We start from the raw sequence: 23823 nt of genomic DNA, 5'->3' as shown, positions 1-23823 counted from the left end.
TTGTTTTATCTTGATGACAATTAAACTCACAACCTTTGTCAGCTACATTTGACATTTACACACTCATGAAACAACAACACCTGTGCCGATAGGATCTGACCGACAATCATCAATGACAGGTGACACACACATAAACGCTTGTGCACACACACACTCACACACACAGGCCTTTAGATTAATTGTATTATGTCATCGGTATCACATTTGCTCCTCTTATTCATACTAATTTCCTTGAATGTGTGTGTGTGTGTCTCTCTGTGTGTGTGTGTGTGTGTCTGTGTGTGTGTGTGTGTGATATCAGTTTATCCAGAGTGAAACCTAATATTCACCATTTGTGCATCAGTGGAAGAAAGAAGAATGAAAAATCCCTTTTATTTCATTCTTGTTGAGGAGAGAACATCATGTACTTTCTTTGTTTATGTGGAAACAACAATGAAGATAAAGAAAAGAAAGAAAAACAACATTATAATAATAATAAATTCAACATCAAAATCTGTTAATAAATAATTGTTATTATTGGACCTTAACTGCACCTGTTCTTGATTTTGTCTTGCTACATTTTAGAGATGCTCTTGAAAACAGGATGGTGAATGATCGTCTTTAGTAAACTCTGTAATAAATAATAAGACTGAAGAGAGCAAAGAGTTTTATAACAAACCAAAATGAAAATAAATATCACAGAGCGACACACAACAATAAAACATCCTCTCAAGTGAAACTAATACAACTCACACACACACACACACACACGGTATCGAGGCTGCTGGCTGTTTCATTCATTAAATTGACCTGATAATACATAGAGCGAGAATCATCTATACACACATACAAGAGTTAGTGTGTGTGTGTGTGTGTGTGTGTGGGGGGGGGGGGGTGTACAAATGGTGAGGACTTGAGTTTGTATCAGACACCAGTCGACAGGATTCATAATCCCCAAAAAATCTGTTTATCCAAACTAAGAAAAGTTTCCTTCGTGTCAGCACTGCAGGACAAAAACATAATATTTAATTATTCATCATATTGATTTAATTTACTTTTACATATTGTCAATATTTGACACATTATAAATAATTTGTTTGTTTTATTCATTATAAATACTTTGTTTATCTTTATTTATTGTGGATAATTTACTGTTAACTACTCATTTTAAATACTTTGTCCATGTTTAGACATCTTAAATAGGCTATTTTGTTGATAAATTAACATTATATATATTTTGTTTATATTTACCCACCAAAAAAATATCCTGCAGAGACTGAGGCTGACTTTTATTTTGTAATGAACAACATTAATCTGGACCAAAAAAATAGTATTAATATTAACATTGTTAATAATAATAAGAGTTACAGTCTCAGATAAACTTGAATTCATCTAACGTGACATCAGTTTCACATACGGTCACTGTGACCTTAAGAGCTGCAGCTCCCTCTGCCGGTGAGGGGCCAGAGCTGCAAGAACTGTTTGAAAGAAAGAAAACTGTTTGTGACTGTGGTTTGAACCGCCTCTTGTTCGTTTCACTATCAGCAATTGGCGCATAGGAAACCAACAGTCGACGTTGCCTACTCAAACTTGCCAACGGCTCACTTGTCACTCTGTCTGAACCGAGCAGCAGCAGCAGCAGCAGGAAGGAGGTGAGACTTTATTCTACTTTACTTTACTTCATTGTTGTTGGTATGATTTTATTTTTCTCAATGTTTGACTTCATGAGAATGAGACGCTGAGTAGTTTCACTTCAACGAGACAAGCTTTTCAAGTCCCATCCGGTAACGTTGTTCCAGAGCTGATCATTTCTTAACTTCTAAATCATAGCCGGGTTGAACGCTGTTCCTGATGTAATGTGTGTAACACTGAATTCAGGAAGGTAAGGAATTAATAATATTTTTTTATAAATTAATTAATAACTAAAAGGTAACCGATTTACTCATTAGTAAAATAAGTAGTTAGTTTGATCTGAATAGAAACGTGTAAGGTCTTTCTCACACCATAATTAATCCAGTTTAAATCTTAATCTATGAGTCTGAACCACGTTTTACATTGTGAAAGTCAGAAATATGAAACAAAGTCATTGTGATACTGATGATGAGGAATTTAAATTGAGACTAGTTTCCGTATGACTAGTAGTTTCCGTATGACTAGTAGTTTCCGTATGACTAGTAGTTTCCATGGATGGTATTTTCCCTCAAAATCATCTGTTCCTCATCCGCATTGGGGGTAGAGTCAGACGCCAGGTGCTGTGTTATGCATGTGACAGAGTTAAAAAAATAAAACAAATGTAGACAGAGTCACTAGTTTGTTCACGACAAGTTGGTGTGTCTGTTGTGTTACGTTAAGATGTAAATCAAGATGAAGATGGCTCCAGGAGTCAGTGAAGAAGAGGAGGAGGAGGAGGAGGAAGATGAAGCTCAGTGCCTGAAGAGTGAGAAATCGATGGGAGAACCCATGCACTTCCAAAGACCTGAGTAAGAACACACACATTTGTGATATAGACTGTTCATAAAGACCATCAGTGAGTGTTTATAAAAGTAATCAGTATCTGTATGTCATTCAAATCACATTCACTGAAAATAAGTAGAGTGTATCTTCATATATATATATATATATATAATAATAATATCATTTCAGGACGCTTGTCAAGTTTATTTACAATCTTAAATCGAGTTTCATGTGATTCGTCTGCTTCAGTCATTGAGATCCTGTTCTGCTTGGAAATCATTAACTAAATCTGATATCAATCTGTATTTGTTCTAGATTTCCCTGTTCGAGCCAGAGGACAGAGTCACTGGTGTCATGTGATTTCCCTCCAGGTTTCAGTCCCGAGCCTCAGTCATGTACAAAGTATGAAGAAGTATTAAAACATGAATGAGGAAGTTTTCTAAACAGTTTAAACACAGTAGATTATTGTTAGTAGCAGTTATTAAAAGTACAGGGAAATTTGTGAAATGTGGCATATTTACTTCTTCCCTAAAAATATATTAAAAAATAATTATGTCAATATCAAATGTATTTATTAATTAATCTAAATCTATTTGATAAATCTGGATGTTTAAATGTCAAATTGAATTTAAATGTTAAATCTAAACATCAAATATTATCTAAATGTAAGCCAGACCAACCATTACAATAATACAAACTAGAATTAGTTAAAATCAGGGAACGCAATATGATGAAATTATGTTTGCAACTTTTATTAAAAGGAAGCTTCTCACTCAGTGTAATATTGACGTACATTGTGTTTTTTAAGACTGAGGACAAATGACCAGTACAACGAGTGGTGTGAAGCTGAGGAGGAGCAACGAGGACCACAGACGCTCAGTCGGACACAAAGTAAGATCATCACGTGTCCACGTTATTTATTATTATTATTAATATAATAATTAAGATTATTGTAAATGTCGGGACATATTGACAGATCAAATCTGAACAAACTCCGATGGTTGTTTGCAAAACTACTTTGTTTTGTTCTTAACAGAGGATGAGCTGGAGCAGGAGGTTTTAGATGAACATAAGCTCAGAGTGAGGAGGAGATGTGAACATGTGACTGAAGGAACTGATGAAACAGGAAGTAGAACCCTCCTCAACAGGATCTACACTGAGCTCCACATCACAGAGGGACAGAGTGAAGAGGTTAATACTCAACATGAGGTGAGGCAGCTTGAGACGGCTTCCAAGATGAAGAGCCTCCACGACACTCCCATCAAGGTCCACGACATCTTTAAAGCCTCCACTGACAAGCAGAGCAGCATCAGAGTCGTCCTGACCAACGGCGTCGCTGGCGTTGGAAAAACCTTCTTGGTGCAGAAGTTCACTCTGGACTGGGCAGAGGGTTTAGAGAACCAGGATGTGGGTCTGCTGACTGTGTTTTCCTTCAGGGAGCTGAACCTGGTGAAGGACCAGCAGCACAGTCTTCTCACGCTGCTCCATGTTTTCCATCCAGCGTTACAGAAGCTCACGGCAGAGACGCTCGCTGTCTGTAAACCTTTGTTCATCTTTGACGGCCTGGATGAAAGCAGACCTTCTCTGGACTTCAACCACAGGGAGCTTGTGTCTGAGGTCACACAGAGGTCATCAGTCAACGTGCTGCTGACAAACCTCATCCGGGGGAATCTGCTTCCCTCGGCTCTCGTCTGGATAACCTCCAGACCTGCGGCGGCCAATCAGATCCCTCCTGCTTGTGTGGACAGGGTCACAGAAGTAGGAGGCTTCACTGAGGCCCAGAAGGAGGAGTTCTTCAGGAGGAGATTCAGTGATGAAGAGCTGTGCAGCAGAATCATCTCACACATCAAGACGTCCAGGAGCCTCCACATCATGTGTCAAATCCCAGTCTTCTGCTGGACCAGTGCTACAGCTCTGGAGCACATGTTGACCACAGACCAGAGAGGAGAGCTGCCCAAGACCCTGACCGACCTGTACTCACACTTCCTGCTGGTTCAGACAAAGAGGAAGAACAACAAGTATGTTAAAGGAAATGAAACAAGTCACCAGCAGCTGGCGGAGGCTGACAGGGACGTTCTCCTGAAGCTGGGGAGGCTGGCGTTTGAACATCTGGAGGAAGGAAACATCATGTTCGACCAAGAAGACCTGGAGCGGTGTGGTCTTAATGTCACAGAGGCCTCGGTGTACTCAGGAGTTTGTACTGAGATCTTCAGCAGAGAGTGTGTGATCTTCCAGAAATCAGTCTACTGCTTTGTCCATCTGAGCGTTCAGGAGTTTCTGGCTGCGATTTATATTTTCCATTGTCACTTACACAAGGATGAGAAGCTGGAGAGTTTCCTGGGAACTCTCTGGGGTAGCTGCGACCCGTCCCTGGATGAATTCCTGAGGAAAGCAATAGATAAATCACTGAAGAGCAGAAATGGCCACCTGGATCTTCTCGTTCGCTTTCTCCATGGTCTCTCGTTGGAGTCGAATCAGAGACTCTTGAGGGGCCTGCTGGGTCAGACAGAGAACTGTCCAGAGAGCTTCCAGAAAGCAATCGTCAACCTGAAGGAGATGAGCACCTACGATATCTCTCCTGACAGGAGCATCAACATCTTCCACTGTCTGATGGAGATGAATGACCACTCCATTCATCAGGAGATCCACGACCCCAGCATCCACCTGTAGGCTCCAACGGTTCTTACTCATCACTCCCATTATTCCTGTGTAATCCTATGGGGGAGTGATTAAGTTGGAGCCTCGATGCCAAACACGAAACCTATTCTAATGATGCAATAAATGTTTGAGCGTGAGTTATCTGTCTGAACTTTATATATGTATCACATTACAGTTACTGCAGCTATAGATATGAGTTACTCTACAGGTTAAGAATCTATAAAACACAACCTGACGATTCTTACAGGTATATAAGAAAATATCAGGTAATGTTATTGGGTAAAATAAAGAATTCTGTAAAAGTTTGTATACATATTAATATTCACACTTCTTCTACTGATATACAGTGTCAATAATGAATTTGTGAAAATATGAAAACGTATTATTATTGATTAAAATACAGAAGAGTACGCAATGCGTAAATTGTGTAATTATACAGGATAGAATAAAGTCAAAGATTGGTCAAATATGTTTATTGATATAGAACAAGTGAGGAGAATTGCATAATGACTCAATTTAATCAAATACTCTTCTTGACTTATTTGTAAATTCTGCATCTTTTGGTAACATTTCAAAATTTTGCGATTTCTTTTTTTAATAAAAGTTGTTTTCACTGGGCACCTTGAATTCTGGTCTGAGTGGTTTTTCATTTTAAGGTAGTTTATATAAGTTATATACACATATATAATCAGAGTGTGAGCAGTGCTGCCTCCTCTGAATCCTCTTCCAGTCACTGAGGAGTTAAGTCGACTTCCTGTTTGAAACCTGTTTGCACTCGCCTCCCTCACATTCCTTCATGCAGACGCGTTCACGCCTCAAGGCTTCCGTCCTTCACTTCAGCATCATGTTCGTGTCCCGGTCGCTCAGCTGCTTCAGGTTCTGCTGCTCGAGAAACAAAACCCTACGAACCGACACCGTGAGTTCAACACGCGGATCTGGACCTGCTCTCTAACACTTCCTGTATAGATAAAGACTGTGTTTGGAGATATTGCTTAACCGTGTACTCTGTGTTTTAACGAGCTAATACCACAGCACGAAATGCTTCAAACTCTAAAAAGATACTTTTCTAAAGTTAGCTATAAACTACTTGTATCACTTCTTACCACAAGTTGTACTAATACTGCAACATTACTTCTAAATAATACTGATGACATCAAATCTACAGCTGCTGAAGTTTTACTGCTAACGTTCTACTTCTATCTTCCTCTACTTCCTGCTGTAAGACACCAACATGACAAGACAAGTGTGTGTGTGTGTGTGTGTGTGTGTGTGTGTGTGTGTGTGTGTGTGTGTGTGTGTGTGTGTGTGTGTGTGTGTGTGTGTGTGTGTGTGTGTGTGTGTGTGTGTGTGTGTGTGTGTGTGTGTGTGGGGGGGGGGGGGGGCAGCAGAGACACATGTTTTTGTATTTCAGGTGATATCCACGAGGACAGATCAGAATATGTCATCAATCAATAAGTCTAATTTCACTTGTATAGACAAAAGTGCAATAAGATTAAGATCCATTTATTCATCCCAAACACAGGCACAGACATGCAAAGGCACACTCATGCAGGTAGGGAAATTTAATCTCTGCTTTTGACCCATCTGGTGCAGTACACACAGAGCAGTGAGCGACCATGAACGGCGCTCGGGGAGCAGATGTTGGGGGAGTAAGGTGCCTTGCTCAGGGGCACTAGACAGGGTAGGGAGACTCTTGGATTTTGGGATAGATCAATCCAGGTTCGTCTTTTGTTGTCTCTCCGTGGAGTCGAACCGGAGACGAACCAAAGACCTTCTCTGCCCATAGTCCAAGTTTCTGCCACTAGACCACCGCCAATAGGTGCAGCATGTACCTGAGGCTCGTTGTAAATTATAGACCAGGATCAGGATCAGTATCCACGATACATGTGTGACTGTGAGGATTCCTTTTGTGTCTCAGTTCAGTTCAGCCTGGTCGACCAGCTTCTTCTCCGGCTACAGCAGTGAACCACCGACCAAAGGTAAACTCTCTGTGACTCTCTCTTTTTTCCAAAGTCACATGAAAGTGATGTAAATAAAATCAAGCATTTGTTTTTGTTATGATGCATTTAGTGCAGAGCTGGAAACAGGACATGGTTAGCCTAGCTTAGCATAAAAACAGCTATGGGGCTGTGTGTCCAACCGTTAATCAATATGTTGTATTTTGTCTAATATGTAAACTTCAATTATTAAACCAATGGTAAAGGTGTAAGTACTGTATGTGTGTCTCTCTCTCTCTCTTTCAGATGTGTCTCTTCATTACAGCCTGGGCCGCCCGGTCCTGTCGGTGCGTCTCCCTGCAGGTCAACCGTCTCGCTTCACCCTGACGCCCATGTTGACCACCGTGGGCGACCTGCTTCGAGACATCTCAGCCAAAGACCCCGGGGTCCACAGCGCCGCTCTGCTGAACGGAGGTAACACAAAGTCAAGTACTGGACCTGCCGGGACCACACAAACACCAACCAATGTAGAAATTTTAATATTGAACCTAAAGTCTGAACTCTCTGAACAGTATTGAAAAAAAACACAAATTAGTAAAACATTATTTTCTTTCCTCAGATGGACAGAGAATCTCCTCGTGCACGTTTATGGAAACAGTTTTAAATAAAGATTTCCAGCTCGTCATCAACGGCGTCACATACAATGTTGGCTCTCTCGGCCAAGGTAAACCCTGTGTGTGCCTCTAGAGGGCGCTATCAGAACACACAACTTATTTTTGTTACTTAAATGTTAAATGTTTGCTCAAATATCTTTTAATGTTTTTCACCTGTAACATTTAGACTTGTCTCTCTCCGTGTGTCAGGTGTGTCTCATGAGCACGTGTTGGGTCTGAACGATATGAAGTACGTGGTCCAGCTCCTTCAATCCGCTCTGAATCTCCCTCAGCAGCAACACGTCAAACACTCGGAGCTGCTGATCCAACGGGAGCAACTACAACAGGAGCTCAGGCCACTGGAGACGGTACCACATCATACTATATATCATAATATATCAACAAAAATATACATATCATATTGACTTTAATATCATCCGGATATACTGTACAAACACTAAATACTGTGTGTGTGTGTGTAGGTGAAAATCCAGATGGCGAAGGAGGCGGAGTCGAGAGCCTCCCTGCTGGGGTGGGCGGGGCTTGGTTACCTATCACTACAGGGAGGATTCCTGGGTTACCTCACCTGGTGATCCACACACACACATTCACCAACCTGAAACTTCCAGTTTTACAACCCTCAGGACTTCTCTGTAATCGTGTGTGTGTGTGTGTGTGACAGGTATGTGTTTGCATGGGACGTCATGGAGCCAGTCACCTTCTTCATCTCCTGCACCACCAGCATGATCTTCTTCGGCTACTACATCCTCACAAAACAGGTAGACCCACATGTTTGTATGTCAGACCATATCAGTTAGGACACTCTATCTGGTACTCACTCTTTCAAAAGGCCCTTTGAGCTCTAAGGCAAAGTTGTGTGTGTGTGTGTGTGTGTGTGTGTGTGTGTGTGTCTGTGTGTGTGTGTGCAGGAGTTCATGGTCACGGGGGCAAGGGATCGTCAGTTCCTTCACTTCTTCCACCGCAGAGTGTCTCAACAGAAATTTGATCTTCAAAAATACAACGAGCTCAAAGACAAGATGGCCGAGGTGATGAACAGACCAAACACACACACACACACACACAACCACCGTGCCTCTTTAAAATAAAATCAGCTGGAATCGAACTTGTGTGTGTCTGCAGGTGGACGATGATCTCCGGAGGTTGAGAAGTTCGATCCGTCTGCAGCTGCCCGTGGAACAGGTTCAAAGATCCCGCTGAGATTCTTGTGTCATTCAATTTCACCTTTGTTTGTTTACAGTGATATTTTCTGTTGTAGTCATTTTGGACTTTATTAAAGATGTGGTGAAATAAAACAATTGAATCTGTATCCGTAATTATTTATATATAAATATTTAAAAGATCCATTATAACTATCATTACGAAATATCACCCTGTACTTAAATATAGCAGCAATATACTTTTAATACCTTTAAAAATATATATTTTTCATAGTTGTTGAAACATTCCAGGCTATTGTGTTAGCGGGGTTAGAGCAAATATCAATATCTTACGCCATAGAAATAGGAAATTATTTTAAAGTGGTATTATTATAAATAATACAGGTATTTCATTGGACACAAAGCAAGTATTTAACCCCTCAGTACATTCCTTAAGAAGAAACGTTTATTATGTCTTATGTTTCACAATTAAAAGTAATTGATTGTTTGAAAATGAAAAAACTTTGAACAACTCAAGTTTTAATCACGTTGTCTGTAATCACACACGCTGCGGTCAGATTAAAATCAAAAAGAAAATCAACGTGTGTGTGTGTGTGTGGGGGGGGGGGTATCCTCGTCATCAGGAGTTAAACCTGGTGACTGCCGGCCATCCTGTGTTACTTCTGATCCATTCAAAGTAATGAGCGACCTGGCGGAGGCAAAATACTTTCATGTCAATGACACATTTAGGTTGTGTATGTTGTTTCAGTGTATAGATTTTTGGTTGTATTACTTGTGTATAAACTCCAGGGAATCCAGGCCGACCACACTTGTCCCTCCAGCTGACGATGCCCCACAGGTAAGAGACGCCCAGTTCATCTTCACAGACCAGAGGACCGCCATTGTCGCCCTGACAGGAGTCCACGCTGCCGTCCAGGTCACCTGCACACACACACACACACACAGTCACACACACACACACACCATTATAAACTGAGTGTCCTCAGGTCACTGAGGACTCCCACACTCACCTGCACACATCATTCCTGGTTTGAATTGATCATTGTAGAATCTCTGACAGTTGTCGATGAGCGACACGTTGGCCCAGAGCAACACCTGAGCGGATCGACCATCTGCACACAAACATTACAACACTCCAACACGATCAATGATTAAAATAACTTGTCTCACTTAACGACATTCAGTCTGACTCAAGAAATTATCAACGACGTCCTCTTTCTTTAGGTCCTAGTTTATGATTAAGTTACAGTTAGTTTCTTATCCTTTGACGTCACAGCCGAACAGAAACGTACAGACCTTTGGTTCGTCCCCATCCCGAGATGCTGCAGGTGTGGTTGGGCTGGAAAAGTTGCGAGGACCAGGGAACGCAGACGGCGCTGATGGCCGGATTCTCCCCGAAACATCTGTCATCGAATGGAAGCTTCCTTAGCTTCACAAGAGCAATGTCGTTCTCGTATGTTCCGGCGTCGTACCTGTTTTAAAAGTCACCAAGTCATTTCTGTGTCTAGTGTGTTCGGTCAATGTTTAAGTTTTAATGACGACTGTACAGAGGGAAAGATTCGTACCTGGGGTGGATGAAAATGTCCTCAACAGGAACAATGTCCGTTGTTTCCTGATGTCTTGATTTCTTCCAGAGAGACAAGAAGACGTTGAACTTCAGCGGGTTGGGTCTGATGAAGAGACGATTACTAGCACGACTGACTGATGAATAAGTCTTTTAAAGTAAATAAGTCCTTAAAGTGTAAATCTGACGAAGATTCTGAACCTTAAACTCACTTAGAAAAAACACATTCTGCCTAAAATAACAAGATGAAGTGACGTCCAGTGGAAGCACTTGTTAGTCATGAATTTATCCAAACTTAATTTTACACATTAGTCTAAAATAAGAAGTCGTATCGCAGAATGCAATTCACTGAATCCATGGCCAGTTACTTACAGAGCCCTAATCTCTTAATAGGTGAAAACTGTTTTATTTTGTTGGCACAAGATCAATTACATAGATGCCTGATGCCGCATGTTCGGTGTTCTGGAAAAAGCCTCCCGAACTCAGTTTCCCAGGATGCTGCATGTCCCTTTGTTCTGGACATCTTCACACAGAGGTGTGAAAATCCGGAAGGCTCACCTCCTATTGGTCACTACTATTGGCCAATATAAAGCCAGGTCTCCCCCAATTCTCTCTCTTTTCACCAACCTTCATCTCACCAAGTTAAACCTTCCCCCTCACCCGTAAAGCAACGGCCGTAAAACAACCTCAGAAGAAGGGGGGGGGGGGGGGGGGGCTCTTATCTAAGGGGATCAGCGACCATTTTGAAAGCATGCTAATTTACATTCACACACACACATACACACACCTCCTTGTTAGTTAGTTTGATTGTTTAGTAATTTGTGTTTTTATACTTTGTTATGTTCATAATAAATGTTTTTCTTTAACAAATGTTCTTTCATCAATGTTGCATAACTGAACTTTTCCAACCGTTACACTGTTAAGAACTCCATAAGCTTCATTGTTCATTATATAATCTTTAATGGTAAAATATTGAGATTTCTAATTGAACTAGATCTAAATAAGACTGAACTTAATCAATAAATTGGCTAACTTTTCCCTTCCATTGCAGGGTAGTACCCCGAGGTAACTTTAAACAATTAAAGTTATGATTTAATATTCATATTTTAAATATTAATGTTTTATATTTTATTTTGATATCCAAATTTATTGAATGCCTAAAGGCACACCATTCTATGGCATCACTTTTAAAGCACTATTGCACAACAGACGTGTGGTCGTCATCGGCAGGAATCATTTGCTGCTGCACAAACATTGTTCCCACATGATATTCATCGGGTGCAAAGGGAATATCTTGCGTACAAAAGATCAAACAAGTGAAGATTTTATTTTTAAAATTGAAAAGAGCAAACTTTCCTGAACTCTCCGACAATCAGGATGCTAATATTTTATGCTAATGCTAACACGTTCTCTTTTACCTTACACAGTGAGCAGCGGTGATTACCCAGCAGTCCCCGATATACGCTCCACCACAGTTGATCACCCTGTTATCCTCCAGAGCGACCTGCCACTGGATCTGAGTCTGTGTACACCACACACACACAGGTTTATACATAGTGTTGTTAATAACTGGGTGTGTATATAAAGTTAAACAGGCAGCAGTGTTTCTGACTGACCGGTCTTGCCGGGACTCCTCCCACCACCCTTTTGACGCGGCGGACCCACCCAGGCTCGTCCATCTCCTCGTCGTCCACCGTGGTAGCTTTGGGAATCCCACACTGTAACTTGGACTCCAGCTGAAATCGGCTGACTTTGATCTCTAGGCACGAAGAGTAATCAGTTTAAAATCCATCCATCCATCCATCCATCCATCCATCCATCAATCCATCATTCCATCAATCCATCAATCCATCAATCCATCCACTTATTAATAAAGCCATAAGCTATCATATCAGCTCTGTGAATAAAGTTCTGAAAGCTTCCCGGTTAACGTACCATCATGAGGAGAGATCAAATCTGAAATAAAGAGAAAAACAAATCTAATCAACAACAACAACCATTTGAACCGAGCGCTGAGTTCCCATCAGTCCTCACTGTACCTGAGTTGCTGAGTCCTGGCTTGCTTGATCCTGTGGAAAGTAAAAACACTTGAACACATCGGAGTTCTGTTATGTCGTACTTTTACAGACTAGTAGAAGTATTTTATAACTTGACTTCATAATTAAACCACATAAAAAACTTCAAAACATGATGTAATTTAAACTGTCATTGTGAGAGTGTGTGTAACTCACTGTTGTGTTTGGGCGATTCGTCTTCACCGTCCAGACAGTCGACGTGTCCATCATGGACAGAATCTTTATGAAGACACACACCCGTCTTACACAGCAGACCACCTCTCCTGCAACCTGACAATACAGGTGTTGGGACAGTGGTTTTGTGAAACTAAAGATCTACTCTTCGGCCTATATGTGTAGTCAAAAGCCTGAACACAAGCATGGTCCCTTTGTTCAGGAGAACTACTAAAAAGCCAACAAACTCAATCTCCCAGGATGCCGCAGGTCCTTTTGTACCGGACAGTATCACCCAGAGGTGTAAAAAAGACACCAGGGTCAACTCCTATTGGTCACTCTGGCCCCATGACCTGTGAGGTAACCAGGATAATATAAGGCAAGGTCTCCCCTAATTCGTTTTTTTCCCCACAATCCTACCAAGGAGCCAGGCGGCCAGCTCTCTTCTCCTGCATCACTGAGGGGGAACCTGGCTGCTCCAGCACATCTTGTCTTCCCATCTACGATTGGTGAGCAAAGATGCAGCTCCCAGCTCATCTCATCAAGGAAACCTCCTCTCAAATCAAGCTCTACCAAACTCCTAGCAGCGACTCGATGTCCTGCAGGTAAGAACTTCGAACCAGCAACTGAGCCCCACAGCTCAACAGAACCACGACTGCAGAAACCTTACGACCAACCGGCAAGACAAACTGCTAACAGCATAGCAACCTCTTTTCCCTTTTCAAGGACGGGTAACAAAAACTGGGCTTAATAATTATACGAAGCAAAGCATGACTGTTTATTTGACTCTGTGTGGTGTTTATAAGTTAGATATGTGTTGTGATATTGTGTTTATAAGTTATTCGAAAGTAAGGTTTTTTTGTAATGCTCTTCACAGGCTTTCTTTGCAATTTGTCTGACTTTCATTCTCTGATTTAAAATCTACACAGACACACGGATAGTCTTCACCTCATTTAAAACCTTCCCCCGCTGCTAGTCATAAACAACTTCAGAAGAAGGGGGGGGGGGGGGCTGCTATCTTTAGAGGGTCCGCGACCATCTTAAAAGCCCACAGAGGGTGTAACTCTTTTGGCAAGCCACCATTTTGAGAGCACCCTGATTAACATAGGCACACACACTCTCACATACATATCTTTGTTTAGTAAGTACGTTGTTAGTAATTTGTGTTTTTATACTTTATTGTATCCATAATAAATGTTTTTCTTTCAACAATGTTCTTTCATTAATGTTGCATAAGTGAATTTTGCCAACCTCTACACTGAAAAGAACTCCATAACCTTAAATGTTCATTATATAATCTTTAATAGTAAATATTGAGATTTCTAATTGAACTAGATGTAAATGAGACTGATCTTAATCAATTAATTGGCTATCTTTTATATTTAATGTTTTAAATATTTATGTTCTATATTTTATTTTGATAACCAACTTTTTTGAATGCCTAAAGGCACACCGTTCTATGTTATCACTTTTTAAGCATTATTGCAAAACACAGGGTTATTACGTGTGTGTGTGTGTGTGTGTGTGTGTGTGTGTGTGTGTACTTACCTTTGCAGCACATTTCATCACTACGGTCGCCACAGTCATCCACTCCATCACATGTCTGGCTCAGAAGCACACACTTGCTGTTTGCACACGTGAAGCCGCAGTCTTCTGAAATGATGAACAAATTCAAAAGGTCAGAAAACGATTTATCCATCTATTCATCCATCCATCCATCCATCCATTCATCCATCTATTCATCCATCCATCCATTCATCCATCCATCCTTCCATCCATCCAGACCTGTCAGGGCCTGTGACGGGTTATAACACGTTGCCGTGGCGACCAGCATCCCACCGATCGCCATCTTGTCGTAGATGACACACTCGGACAGGGAATTCTCGTAACCTTGGCACCGGATGCTGACACAGGTGGGGGGGAACTGTTTGCCTGGATGCTCCGTCGTCAGGTTGGAGTAACGGACTGAGCCAGCGACCGCCGCGCCCCTGTTCACGAGACGGGTCGTCAATCCATGTTTCTCATCCACATCTCACTATAGATGTGTGTCATATGAATGCGTGTCTCCTCTCACAGTGGATTCCCATGTTCTTTGCAGGCCACGTTAGCTGCCGCCATGTCCCACAGCCCCCGACAGACCAGGTGCTTCTCAACACCTGTTTGGCTCTTGTCCGGAACCGAGACGCTGACGACTCCGGTCTCAGAATCGATCACAGTCCCGATCTCCAGAATATTCTCTATGTGAAAAGAGAGAAAGACAATGGTGAAGTTCACTTAAAACATAGAAACAACTTATATGACAAATATGTGACGAATACGTCTGTTGGAGCGAACCTGCACATTTGTCACCAAAGTAAGACATGGTAGGTTTCTTAGTCCGACAAGAGACCGCCATCACCTGGGAAAAGATTGTTATTGTTATTAAGACGATCAGGTGGAGATAAACTTTGATAAATACAATTCATTTATGAGTTGAATGTATAGAAAACTATAAACATGATCTAAATCTAAACTCGTTTCCGTCCCCGTGGAACAGTGGGAATCGAACCTGGCAGTAGGAGCGGTACGTCCTGTGGTCTCGACCACAAACCGGCTTCACGTCGACAGTAGGACACAGATACGGAAGTTTACAGGAGCACTGTCCTATGATGCAACGCTCCCACGGAGGACAGAACACCAGGTCACATGATTCACGAGTCAACCTGGTGAACACACGCCAACAATTTTAATTTATTCACACACGTCATCACAGAGAATCTATTAAAGATGTGATGAATTCACAGGCACGTCAGCGTTTATGTTAAGTAGATACATATATATTTATCTATATATGTGTGTGTATAGATGTATAGTTGATATAGGAAGAGGCTCAGATGGTCGGTCACTGACTTCTTCTCCAGACACTCAGGTGAACCCAGGAACTCGTCTTCTTTCTCCTCAGCAGCTGTTGGGGTCAGGGTCGGCGGGGGGGCGCCGGCGACCTCAGGGGTCGGTGGGATAAAGGGTCATATTTAAAGACACTTTTCATTCATGTATTAATGGTATCATTAGTTAGATCAGTTTAGAGGATTTTAAATTAAATGCAATGACCTCCAAGTGTAGCAGAGATTTCTAAATTATAATTATATAAATCAATAATCATAATGCAATGATAAAACACATATTAGTGACACTCTTTATTCTACTGTTTCTTTAGTAAAAGGTTGCAGTACTTATTTTTCCACTGGAGTATAATATACATGTTATTACAAATACTATAATTCACTGTATTTAGCAACAACAGCATTCTACCTTCCAGTTCACCTGCTCTAAACAATATCAAATAGCGATAACCGGAGAATCAGATTTAAAAATGTTTTACTCACAGTTTCAGATTTGATGACGAGAAGAAGCAGCCAGAGAAGAGAAACTCCGACTGATCTCATGATCGACTTCAGCTTCGATCAAGTGTTTTCACAGAAATGTTAAAAATAAAGACCAACATCTGTGCCGCACACACAGAAACAGTTCTTCTCTGTTTAGCCGACGACCTGATTATCTCTTCTGTCGTCGTCAATCATTAGCTCATCACATCAATAAGTTCAGACTCTGGATCAGCTGATCGTGATCCGTAAACGACGCGGTGGAAAACCCAGATTCCTGTAACAACTCAAACACATATGGTACACGTGGGCGGAGCCACTACTGAAGGTCAAGGTTCAGACGTCTAGTTTTTAGATTTCCTGCGAACATGAGGAACCAACTCAAGAATTTTTGGGCATTTCAAGTTTAGAAATCTAAAAGCTATGATGTTGAATTACATGTTGAAGCTCTATTGAGTCAGGTGTTCTCCAACCTTTCAGCCTCTGGCCCCAAATGCCTCCTGATGCTGGTGCTAATCTGTCACTTAAGCAACATTTATTCATTTTAAATCTAACATCCTTTTTCTGTCTTCTGTAACGATTTTGGCTACAACACACATATTCGATTTTTGGACATTGTGGCCCCCTCTCTGAGTCTCGTGACCCCCCACGGCGCCCCCACCCCTAGTTTGGCAACCAAATTGTATTGACTCTAACCACAACCTTGATTTCTCCTCAGAGGCAAACAAGAAGTTAATATTTATACACAAGTTTCATTTTATTTTACATGCACTATAAATGTTCTTGCCTGTTTATTGCCTTTTTAAAATGTTATACTTGTTTTGATTTATCTGTCTTCTGTTCTAAACTTCTGTTATTTTATCCTTTGAATTTGCGTCTAGATCTTCTTTTCTGCCAACTTTTACTGCCTTTAATAAAATGACAGAAGTTACATCAAGAAACTTCAAAATAAAGAAATAGAAAATAAACATATTAAATAAATAACGCTTTTATTCTGTGAAGTTCTGTGTTGTTGTTGGTTCAGGTCACTGGAGAACACACAAGATCAACAAAATTAATCAATGTGCGTTTGTGTGTCCACGGTTGTGAGATAAGGGAACGAGTGACACTGCACACTTATCCACAAGAAAAACTACAACAACACCAAATTAATTATTATTTTGTATTATTTTAAATATTACAGGTATTTAATTTGACACAATGCAAGTATTTAACCCCCCCCAGTACATTCCTTAAGAATAAACTTTTATTATGTCTTATTGTGTTTGACAATTTTGGGAATGTGATGAAATCACTTTGAACATTTCAAGTTTTAATCACAATCAGAAAGAAAAGCAATGTGTGTGTGTGGGCGGGGGGGGGGGGGGGGGGGGTCCTCGTCATCAGGAGTTAAACCTGGTGACTGTCGGCCAACCTGTGTTGCTTCTGATCCATTCAAAGTAATGAGCGACCTGGCGGAGTCAAAATAGTTTCATGTTAATGACACATTAAGGTTGTGTATGTTTTTTCAGTGTATAGATTTTTGGTTGTATTACTTGTGTATAAACTCCAGGGAATCCAGCGTGACCACACTTGTCCCCCCAGCTGACGATGCCCCACAGGTAAGAGACGCCCAGTTCATCTTCACAGACCAGAGGACCGCCACTGTCGCCCTGACAGGAGTCCACGCTGCCGTCCAGGTCACCTGCACACACACACACACACACACAGTCACACACACACACACACCATTATAAACTGTGAGTGTCCTCAGGTCACTGAGGACTCACCTGCACACATCATTCCTGGCTTGAATCGAGCTCTGTAGAATCTCTGACAGTCGGCGATGAGCGACACGTTGGCCCAGAGCAACACCCGGGCGGATCGACCATCTGCACACAAACGTTACAACACTCCAACACGATGAATAATCAAAATAACTTGTCTAAGTTAACGACAATTGAGTCTGACTCAAGAAATGATCCGCGACGTTGTCTTTCTTTAGGTCCTAGCTTACGATTAAGTTACAGTTAGCTTCTTATCCTTTGACGTCACAGCCGAACAGAAACGTACAGACCTTTGGTTCGTCCCCATCCCGAGATGCTGCAGGTGTGGTTGGGCTGGAAGAGCTGCATGGACCAGGGAACGCAGACGGCGCTGATGGCCGGATTCTCCACGAAACATCTGTCCCCGTATGGAAGCTTCTTCAGCTTCACAAGAGCAATGTCGTTCTCGTATGTTCCGGCGTCGTACCTGTTTTAAAAGTCTCCAAGTCATTTCTGTGTCCAGTGCGTTCGGTCAATGTTTAAGTTTTAATGACGACTGTACAGAGGGAAAGATTCGTACCTGGGGTGGATGCGAATGTCCTCAACAGGAACAATGTCCGTTGTGTCCTGAGCTTTCGTTTTCTTCCAGAGAGAAAACTTGACGTTGAACGCCAGCGGGTTGGGTCTGATGAAGAGACGATTACTAGCACGACTGACTGATGAATAAGTCTCTTAAAGTAAATAAGTCCTCAAAGTGCAAATCTGACGAAGATTCTGAACCTTAAACTCACTTAGAAAAATCACATTCTGCCTAAAATAACAAGATGAAGTGACAGTTTCTTTGAACGTCCAGTGGAAGCACTTGTTTTAGCCTTATTTTAAACATTAGGCTTAAACAACAAGTCGTATCCCAAAAGAGGAAGAGGAAACTTTGCTAAACTCTCCAACAATCAGGATGCTAATATTTTATGCTAATGCTAACACGTCCTCGTTTACCTGACGCAGTGAGCAGCGGTGATTACCCAGCAGTCCCCGATATACGCTCCACCACAGTAGATCTTCCTGTTATCCTCCAGAGCGATCTGCCACTGGATCTGAGTCTGTATAAACACACACACACACACACACACACACACAGGTTTATACATAGTGTTGTTAATAACTGGGTGTGTATATACAGTTAAACAGGCAGCAGTGTTTCTGACTGACCGGTCTTGCCGGGACTCCTCCCACCACCCTCTTGACGCGGTGGCCCCGCCTTCGCTCCTCCACCTCCTCGTCGTCCACCGTGGTCGCATTGGGAATCCCACACTGTAACTTGGACTCCAGCTGAAATCGGCTGGCTTTGATCTCTAGGCACGAAGAGTAATCAGTTTAAACTCCATCAATCCATCCATCCATCCATCCATCAATCCATCAATCCATCAATCCATCAATCCATCAATCCATCCACTTATTAATAAAGCCATAAGCTATCATATCAGCTCTGTGAATAAAGTTCTGAAAGCTTCCCGGTTAACGTACCATCATGAGGAGAGATCAAATCTGAAATAAAGAGAAAAACAAATCTAATCAACAACAACAACCATTTGAACCGAGCGCTGAGTTCCCATCAGTCCTCACTGTACCTGAGTTGCTGAGTCCTGGCTTGCTTGATCCTGTGGAAAGTAAAAACACTTGAACACATCGGAGTTCTGTTATGTCGTACTTTTACAGACTACTAGAAGTAATTTATAACTGGACTTCATAATTAAACCACATAAAAAACGTCAAAACATGATGTAATTTAAACTGTCATTGTGAGAGTGTGTGTAACTCACTGTTGTGTTTGGGCGATTCGTCTTCACCGTCCAGACAGTCGACGTGTCCATCATGGACAGAATCTTTATGAAGACACACACCCGTCTTACACAGCAGACCACCTCTCCTGCAACCTGACAATACAGGTGTTGGGACAGTGGTTTTGTGAAACTAAAGATCTACTCTTCGGCCTATATGTGTAGTCAAAGCCTGAACACAAGCATGGTCCCTTTGTTCAGGAGAACTACTAAAAAGCCAAGGAACTCAATCTCTCAGGATGCTGTAGGTCCTTTTGTTCCGGACAGTTTCACCCAGATGTGTGAAAAAGCCACCAGGGTCAACTCCTATTGGTCACTTTGGACCAATGACCTGTGAGGTCACCGTACAATATAAGGCAAGGTCTACCCCAATTATTTTTCTTTTTTCCACAATCCTACCAAGGAGCCAGGCGGCCAGCTCTCTTCTCCTGCATCGCTGAGGGGGAACCTGGCTGCTCCAGCACATCTTCTCTTCCCATCTACGATTGGTGAGCAAAGGTGCAGCTCCCAGCTCACCTCATCAAGGAAACCTCCTCTCAAATCAAGCTCTACCAAACTCCTAGCAGCTACTTGATGTCTTGCAGGTTAGAATTTCGAACCAGCAACTGAGCCCCACAGCTCAACAGAACCACGACTGCAGAAACCTTACGACCAACCGGCAAGACAAACTGCTAACAGCATAGCAACCTCTTTTCCCTTTTCAAGGACGGGTAACAAAAACTGGGCTTAATAATTATACAAAGCAAAGCATGACTGTTTATTTGACTCTGTGTGGTGTTTATAAGTTAGAAATGTGTTGTGATATTGTGTTTATAAGTTATTCGAAAGTAAGGTTTTTTTTGTAATGCTCTTCACAGGCTTCCTTTGCATATATCTCTGACTCTCATTCTCTGATTTAACATCTACACAGACACACGGATAGTCTTCACCTCATTTAAGATCTTCCTCCGCTGCTAGTCGTTAACAACTTCAGAAGAAAGGGGGGGGGGGCTGCTATCTTTAGAGGGTCCACAAACATTTTAAAAGCCCACAGAGGGTGTTACTCTTTTGGCAAGCCATTACTTTGAGAGCACCCTGATTTACACCAGAGACAACTTTAACCTATTAAAGTTATGATTTAATATTAATATTTTAAATATGAATGTTTTAGATTTTATTTTGATAACCACATTTTTGAATGCCTAAAGGCACACCATTCTATGTTATCATTTTTTAAGCATTATTGCACAACACAGGGTTATTACGTGTGTGTGTGTGTGTGTATGTGTGTATGTGTGTACTTACCTTTGCAGCACATTTCATCACTACGGTCGCCACAGTCATCCACTCCATCACATGTCTGGCTCAGAAGCACACACTTGCTGTTTGCACACGTGAAGCCGCAGTCTTCTGAAATGATGAACAAATTCAAAAGGTCAGAAAACGATTTATCCATTCATCCAATCATCCATCCATCCATCCATCCTTCCATCCATCCAGACCTGTCAGGGCCTGTGACGGGTTATAACACGTTGCCGTGGCGACCCGCCTCCCCCCGATCGCCATCTTGTCGTAGATGACACACTCGGACAGGGATTTCTCGTAACCTTGGCACCGGATGCTGACACAGGTGGGGGGGAACTGTTTGCCTGGATGCTCCGTCGTCAGGTTGGAGTAACGGACGGAGCCAGCGACCGCCGCGCCCCTGTTCACGAGACGGGTCGTCAATCCATGTTTCTCATCCACCTCTCACTATACATGTGTTTCATATGAATGCATGTCTCCTCTCACAGTGGATTCCCATGTTCTTTGCAGGCCACGTTAGCTGCCGCCATGTCCCACAGCCCCCGACAGACCAGGTGCTTCTCAACACCTGTTTGGCTCTTGTCAGGAACCGAGACGCTGACGACTCCGGTCTCAGAATCGATCACAGTCCCGATCTCCAGAATATTCTCTGTGTCAAAAGAGAGAAAGACAATGGTAAAGTTCACTTAAAACATAGAAACAACTTATATGACAAATATGTGACGAATACGTCTGTTGGAGCGAACCTGCACATTTGTCACCAAAGTAAGACATGGTAGGTTTCTTAGTCCGACAAGAGACCGCCATCACCTGGGAAAAGATTGTTATTGTTATTAAAGACGATCAGGTGGAGATAAACTTTGATAAATACACTTCATTTTTCGAGTTGAATGTATAGAAAACTATAAACATGATCTAAATCTAAACTCGTTTCCGTCCCCGTGGAACAGTGGGAATCGAACCTGGCAGTAGGAGCGGTACGTCCTGTGGTCTCGACCACAAACCGGCTCAACGTCGTCAGTGGGACACAGATACGCAGGTTTACAGGAGCACTGTCCTTCGATGCAACGCTCCCACGGAGGACAGAACACCAGGTCACATGATGCACGAGTCAACCTGGTGAACACACACACGCCAACAATTTGAATTTATTCACACACGTCATCACAGAGAATCTATTAAAGATGTGATGAATTCACAGGCACGTCAGCGTTTATCTTAAAGGGGACATTATGAAAATTCCACTTTTGTCGTGCTTCTACACGTTAATTTGGGTATCTGGCATGTATACCGTACCAAAAACTCTGGAAAAAAACAACTCCAGCGATTTGTTGTGGTTCCTCTATGTCAGAAACTATACGCTAGAGTGCGTCAAATGGGACCAGAATTGACGTCACAGTCTGTCTACATGGCATAGCCCCTCCCCCTCGGAAGGCGGAGATCTGGCGGAGGAGGAGACCGGGGTAAGTTACGAGCCACAGCCCCCTCCTCAGCTCGGGGAGGCGGCTGTTAGCTGGGAAGCTAGCCGAGGGGGGACACTAACCAGCCGGTGAGCGGGGTGAGAGGCGGAGGTCTGGCCGAGAAGCAGAGCCGGCGGTCGGGGGAAGTTACGAGCCACAGCCCCTCCTCAGCTCGGGCTCGCTGGGTGATATCAGCGGTTCGCTTCTGGTGGACGTGTCTGTGTTTGTTCCGGGGATGTGTCGGTGTTTGTTTACGGGTAAACGCTCGCTTCTGTGTGTGTGTGTCGCCCCGGTTGAAGCAGCAGGTATAAATAGAAAACAGCTGTTTGTGGTGAGCTGACAGACTCAAAACAGGTCAATTTGAGGAGGGCTGTTTTAGACAGGGTAAAAAGGTGCAGTTTTAAATGATCCTTGTGGTATTTTACCAAAAAATGTTACAGACATTTCATTAAGACCCTAAGGAAATATATCAACTTGCGGTAAAATGGGCATAATATGTCCCCTTTAAGTAGATACATATATATTTATCTATGTATGTGTGTGTATAGATGTATAGTTTACATATAATTAACAAAAACATTTATGCGACCAACGGAAGAGGCTCAGATGGTCGGTCACTGACTTCTTCTCAAGACACTCAGGTGAACCCAGGAACTCGTCTTCTTTCTCCTCAGCAGCTGTCGGGGCTGGGGTTGGGATCGGGGGCGGCGGGGGGGTGCTGGTGATCTCAGGGGTCGTTGGGATAGGGAGCTGAGGTCTCTTTTGGATCTGCTCTATCTGAGTGACAACACCAGCACATCATACACAGCAACAACAGTCATCCAACTTCTAAGGGTCATATTTAAAGACACTTTTCATTCATGTATTAATGGTATCATTAGTTGGATCCGTTTAAAGGATTTTAAATGAAATGCAATGACCTCCAAGTGCAGCAGTGATTTCTAAATTATAATTATATAAATCAATAATCATAATGCAATGATAAAATACATATTAGTGACACTCTTTATTCTACTGTTTCTTTAGTAAAAGGTTGCAGTACTTATTTTTCCACAGCATCTTGTTATTATAAATACTATAATTCACTGTATTTAGCAACAACAGCATTCTACCTTCCAGTTCACCTGCCTTAAACAATATAAATTAGCGATAACTGGAGAATCAGATTTAAAAATGTTTTACTCACAATTTCAGATTTGATGACGAGAAGAAACAGCCAGAGAAGAGAAACTCCGACTGATCTCATGATCGACTTCAGCTTCGATCAAGTGTTTTCACAGAAATGTTAAAAATAAAGACCAACATCTGTGCCGCACACACAGAAACAGTTCTTCTCTATTCAGCCGACGACCTGATTATCTCTTCTGTCGTCGTCAATCATTAGCTCATCACATCAATAAGTTCAGACTCTGAATCAGCTGATCTGTAAAAGAAGCGGTGGAAAACCCAGATTCCTGTAACAACTCAAACACATATGGTACAA

The 23823-nt window shown here is 42.2% G+C and overlaps 4 protein-coding genes and 1 long non-coding RNA gene across 5 annotated transcripts; 2 read left to right on the top strand and 3 right to left on the bottom strand.

Moving 5' to 3' along the window:
* The first annotated feature begins 1517 nt into the window (after positions 1 to 1517).
* On the top strand, positions 1518 to 5718 carry LOC133949625 (NLR family CARD domain-containing protein 3-like). The gene is made up of 5 exons (XM_062383555.1): positions 1518 to 1631; positions 2332 to 2459; positions 2749 to 2835; positions 3242 to 3324; positions 3470 to 5718. Exons 2-5 carry the CDS (start codon positions 2344 to 2346, stop codon positions 5101 to 5103), a joined length of 1920 nt encoding a protein of 639 aa, XP_062239539.1. The 5' UTR covers positions 1518 to 1631; positions 2332 to 2343; the 3' UTR covers positions 5104 to 5718.
* A 125-nt stretch (positions 5719 to 5843) lies between these two features.
* Positions 5844 to 9378, top strand: LOC133949651 (calcium uniporter protein, mitochondrial-like). The gene is made up of 9 exons (XM_062383590.1): positions 5844 to 6007; positions 7010 to 7070; positions 7335 to 7502; positions 7648 to 7752; positions 7892 to 8049; positions 8164 to 8270; positions 8364 to 8460; positions 8611 to 8727; positions 8822 to 9378. The coding sequence occupies exons 1-9, from the start codon at positions 5888 to 5890 to the stop codon at positions 8897 to 8899; spliced, it is 1011 nt and encodes a 336-aa protein (XP_062239574.1). The 5' UTR covers positions 5844 to 5887; the 3' UTR covers positions 8900 to 9378.
* Positions 6574 to 7957, bottom strand: LOC133949677 (uncharacterized). Its single transcript, XR_009920163.1, has 2 exons — positions 7856 to 7957; positions 6574 to 7489 (listed from the first exon to the last, which is right to left on the bottom strand). It is a non-coding gene; the product is annotated as an uncharacterized LOC133949677 (long non-coding RNA).
* LOC133949627 (complement factor I-like) lies at positions 9283 to 16606 on the bottom strand. Its single transcript, XM_062383557.1, has 17 exons — positions 16017 to 16606; positions 15541 to 15632; positions 15200 to 15353; positions 14986 to 15049; positions 14726 to 14888; positions 14437 to 14639; positions 14200 to 14304; positions 12655 to 12768; positions 12463 to 12492; positions 12359 to 12379; positions 12040 to 12182; positions 11842 to 11945; positions 10425 to 10529; positions 10156 to 10331; positions 9870 to 9971; positions 9632 to 9780; positions 9283 to 9547 (listed from the first exon to the last, which is right to left on the bottom strand). The coding sequence occupies exons 1-17, from the start codon at positions 16074 to 16076 to the stop codon at positions 9479 to 9481; spliced, it is 1854 nt and encodes a 617-aa protein (XP_062239541.1). The 5' UTR covers positions 16077 to 16606; the 3' UTR covers positions 9283 to 9478.
* Positions 16607 to 16985: 379 nt separating this feature from the next.
* Positions 16986 to 23744, bottom strand: LOC133949626 (complement factor I-like). Its single transcript, XM_062383556.1, has 17 exons — positions 23527 to 23744; positions 22963 to 23117; positions 21843 to 21996; positions 21627 to 21690; positions 21367 to 21529; positions 21078 to 21280; positions 20881 to 20985; positions 19579 to 19692; positions 19387 to 19416; positions 19283 to 19303; positions 18968 to 19110; positions 18755 to 18858; positions 18339 to 18443; positions 18070 to 18245; positions 17783 to 17884; positions 17549 to 17697; positions 16986 to 17464 (listed from the first exon to the last, which is right to left on the bottom strand). Exons 1-17 carry the CDS (start codon positions 23584 to 23586, stop codon positions 17396 to 17398), a joined length of 1917 nt encoding a protein of 638 aa, XP_062239540.1. The 5' UTR covers positions 23587 to 23744; the 3' UTR covers positions 16986 to 17395.
* Between the last annotated feature and the right edge of the window lie 79 nt (positions 23745 to 23823).

The sequence above is a fragment of the Platichthys flesus genome, chromosome 24 (assembly GCF_949316205.1).
Source record: "Platichthys flesus chromosome 24, fPlaFle2.1, whole genome shotgun sequence".
Lineage (NCBI taxonomy): Eukaryota > Metazoa > Chordata > Actinopteri > Pleuronectiformes > Pleuronectidae > Platichthys > Platichthys flesus.
The sequence above is the reverse complement of the archived record's forward strand: the minus strand, read 5'-3'. Positions and strand labels throughout refer to the sequence as shown.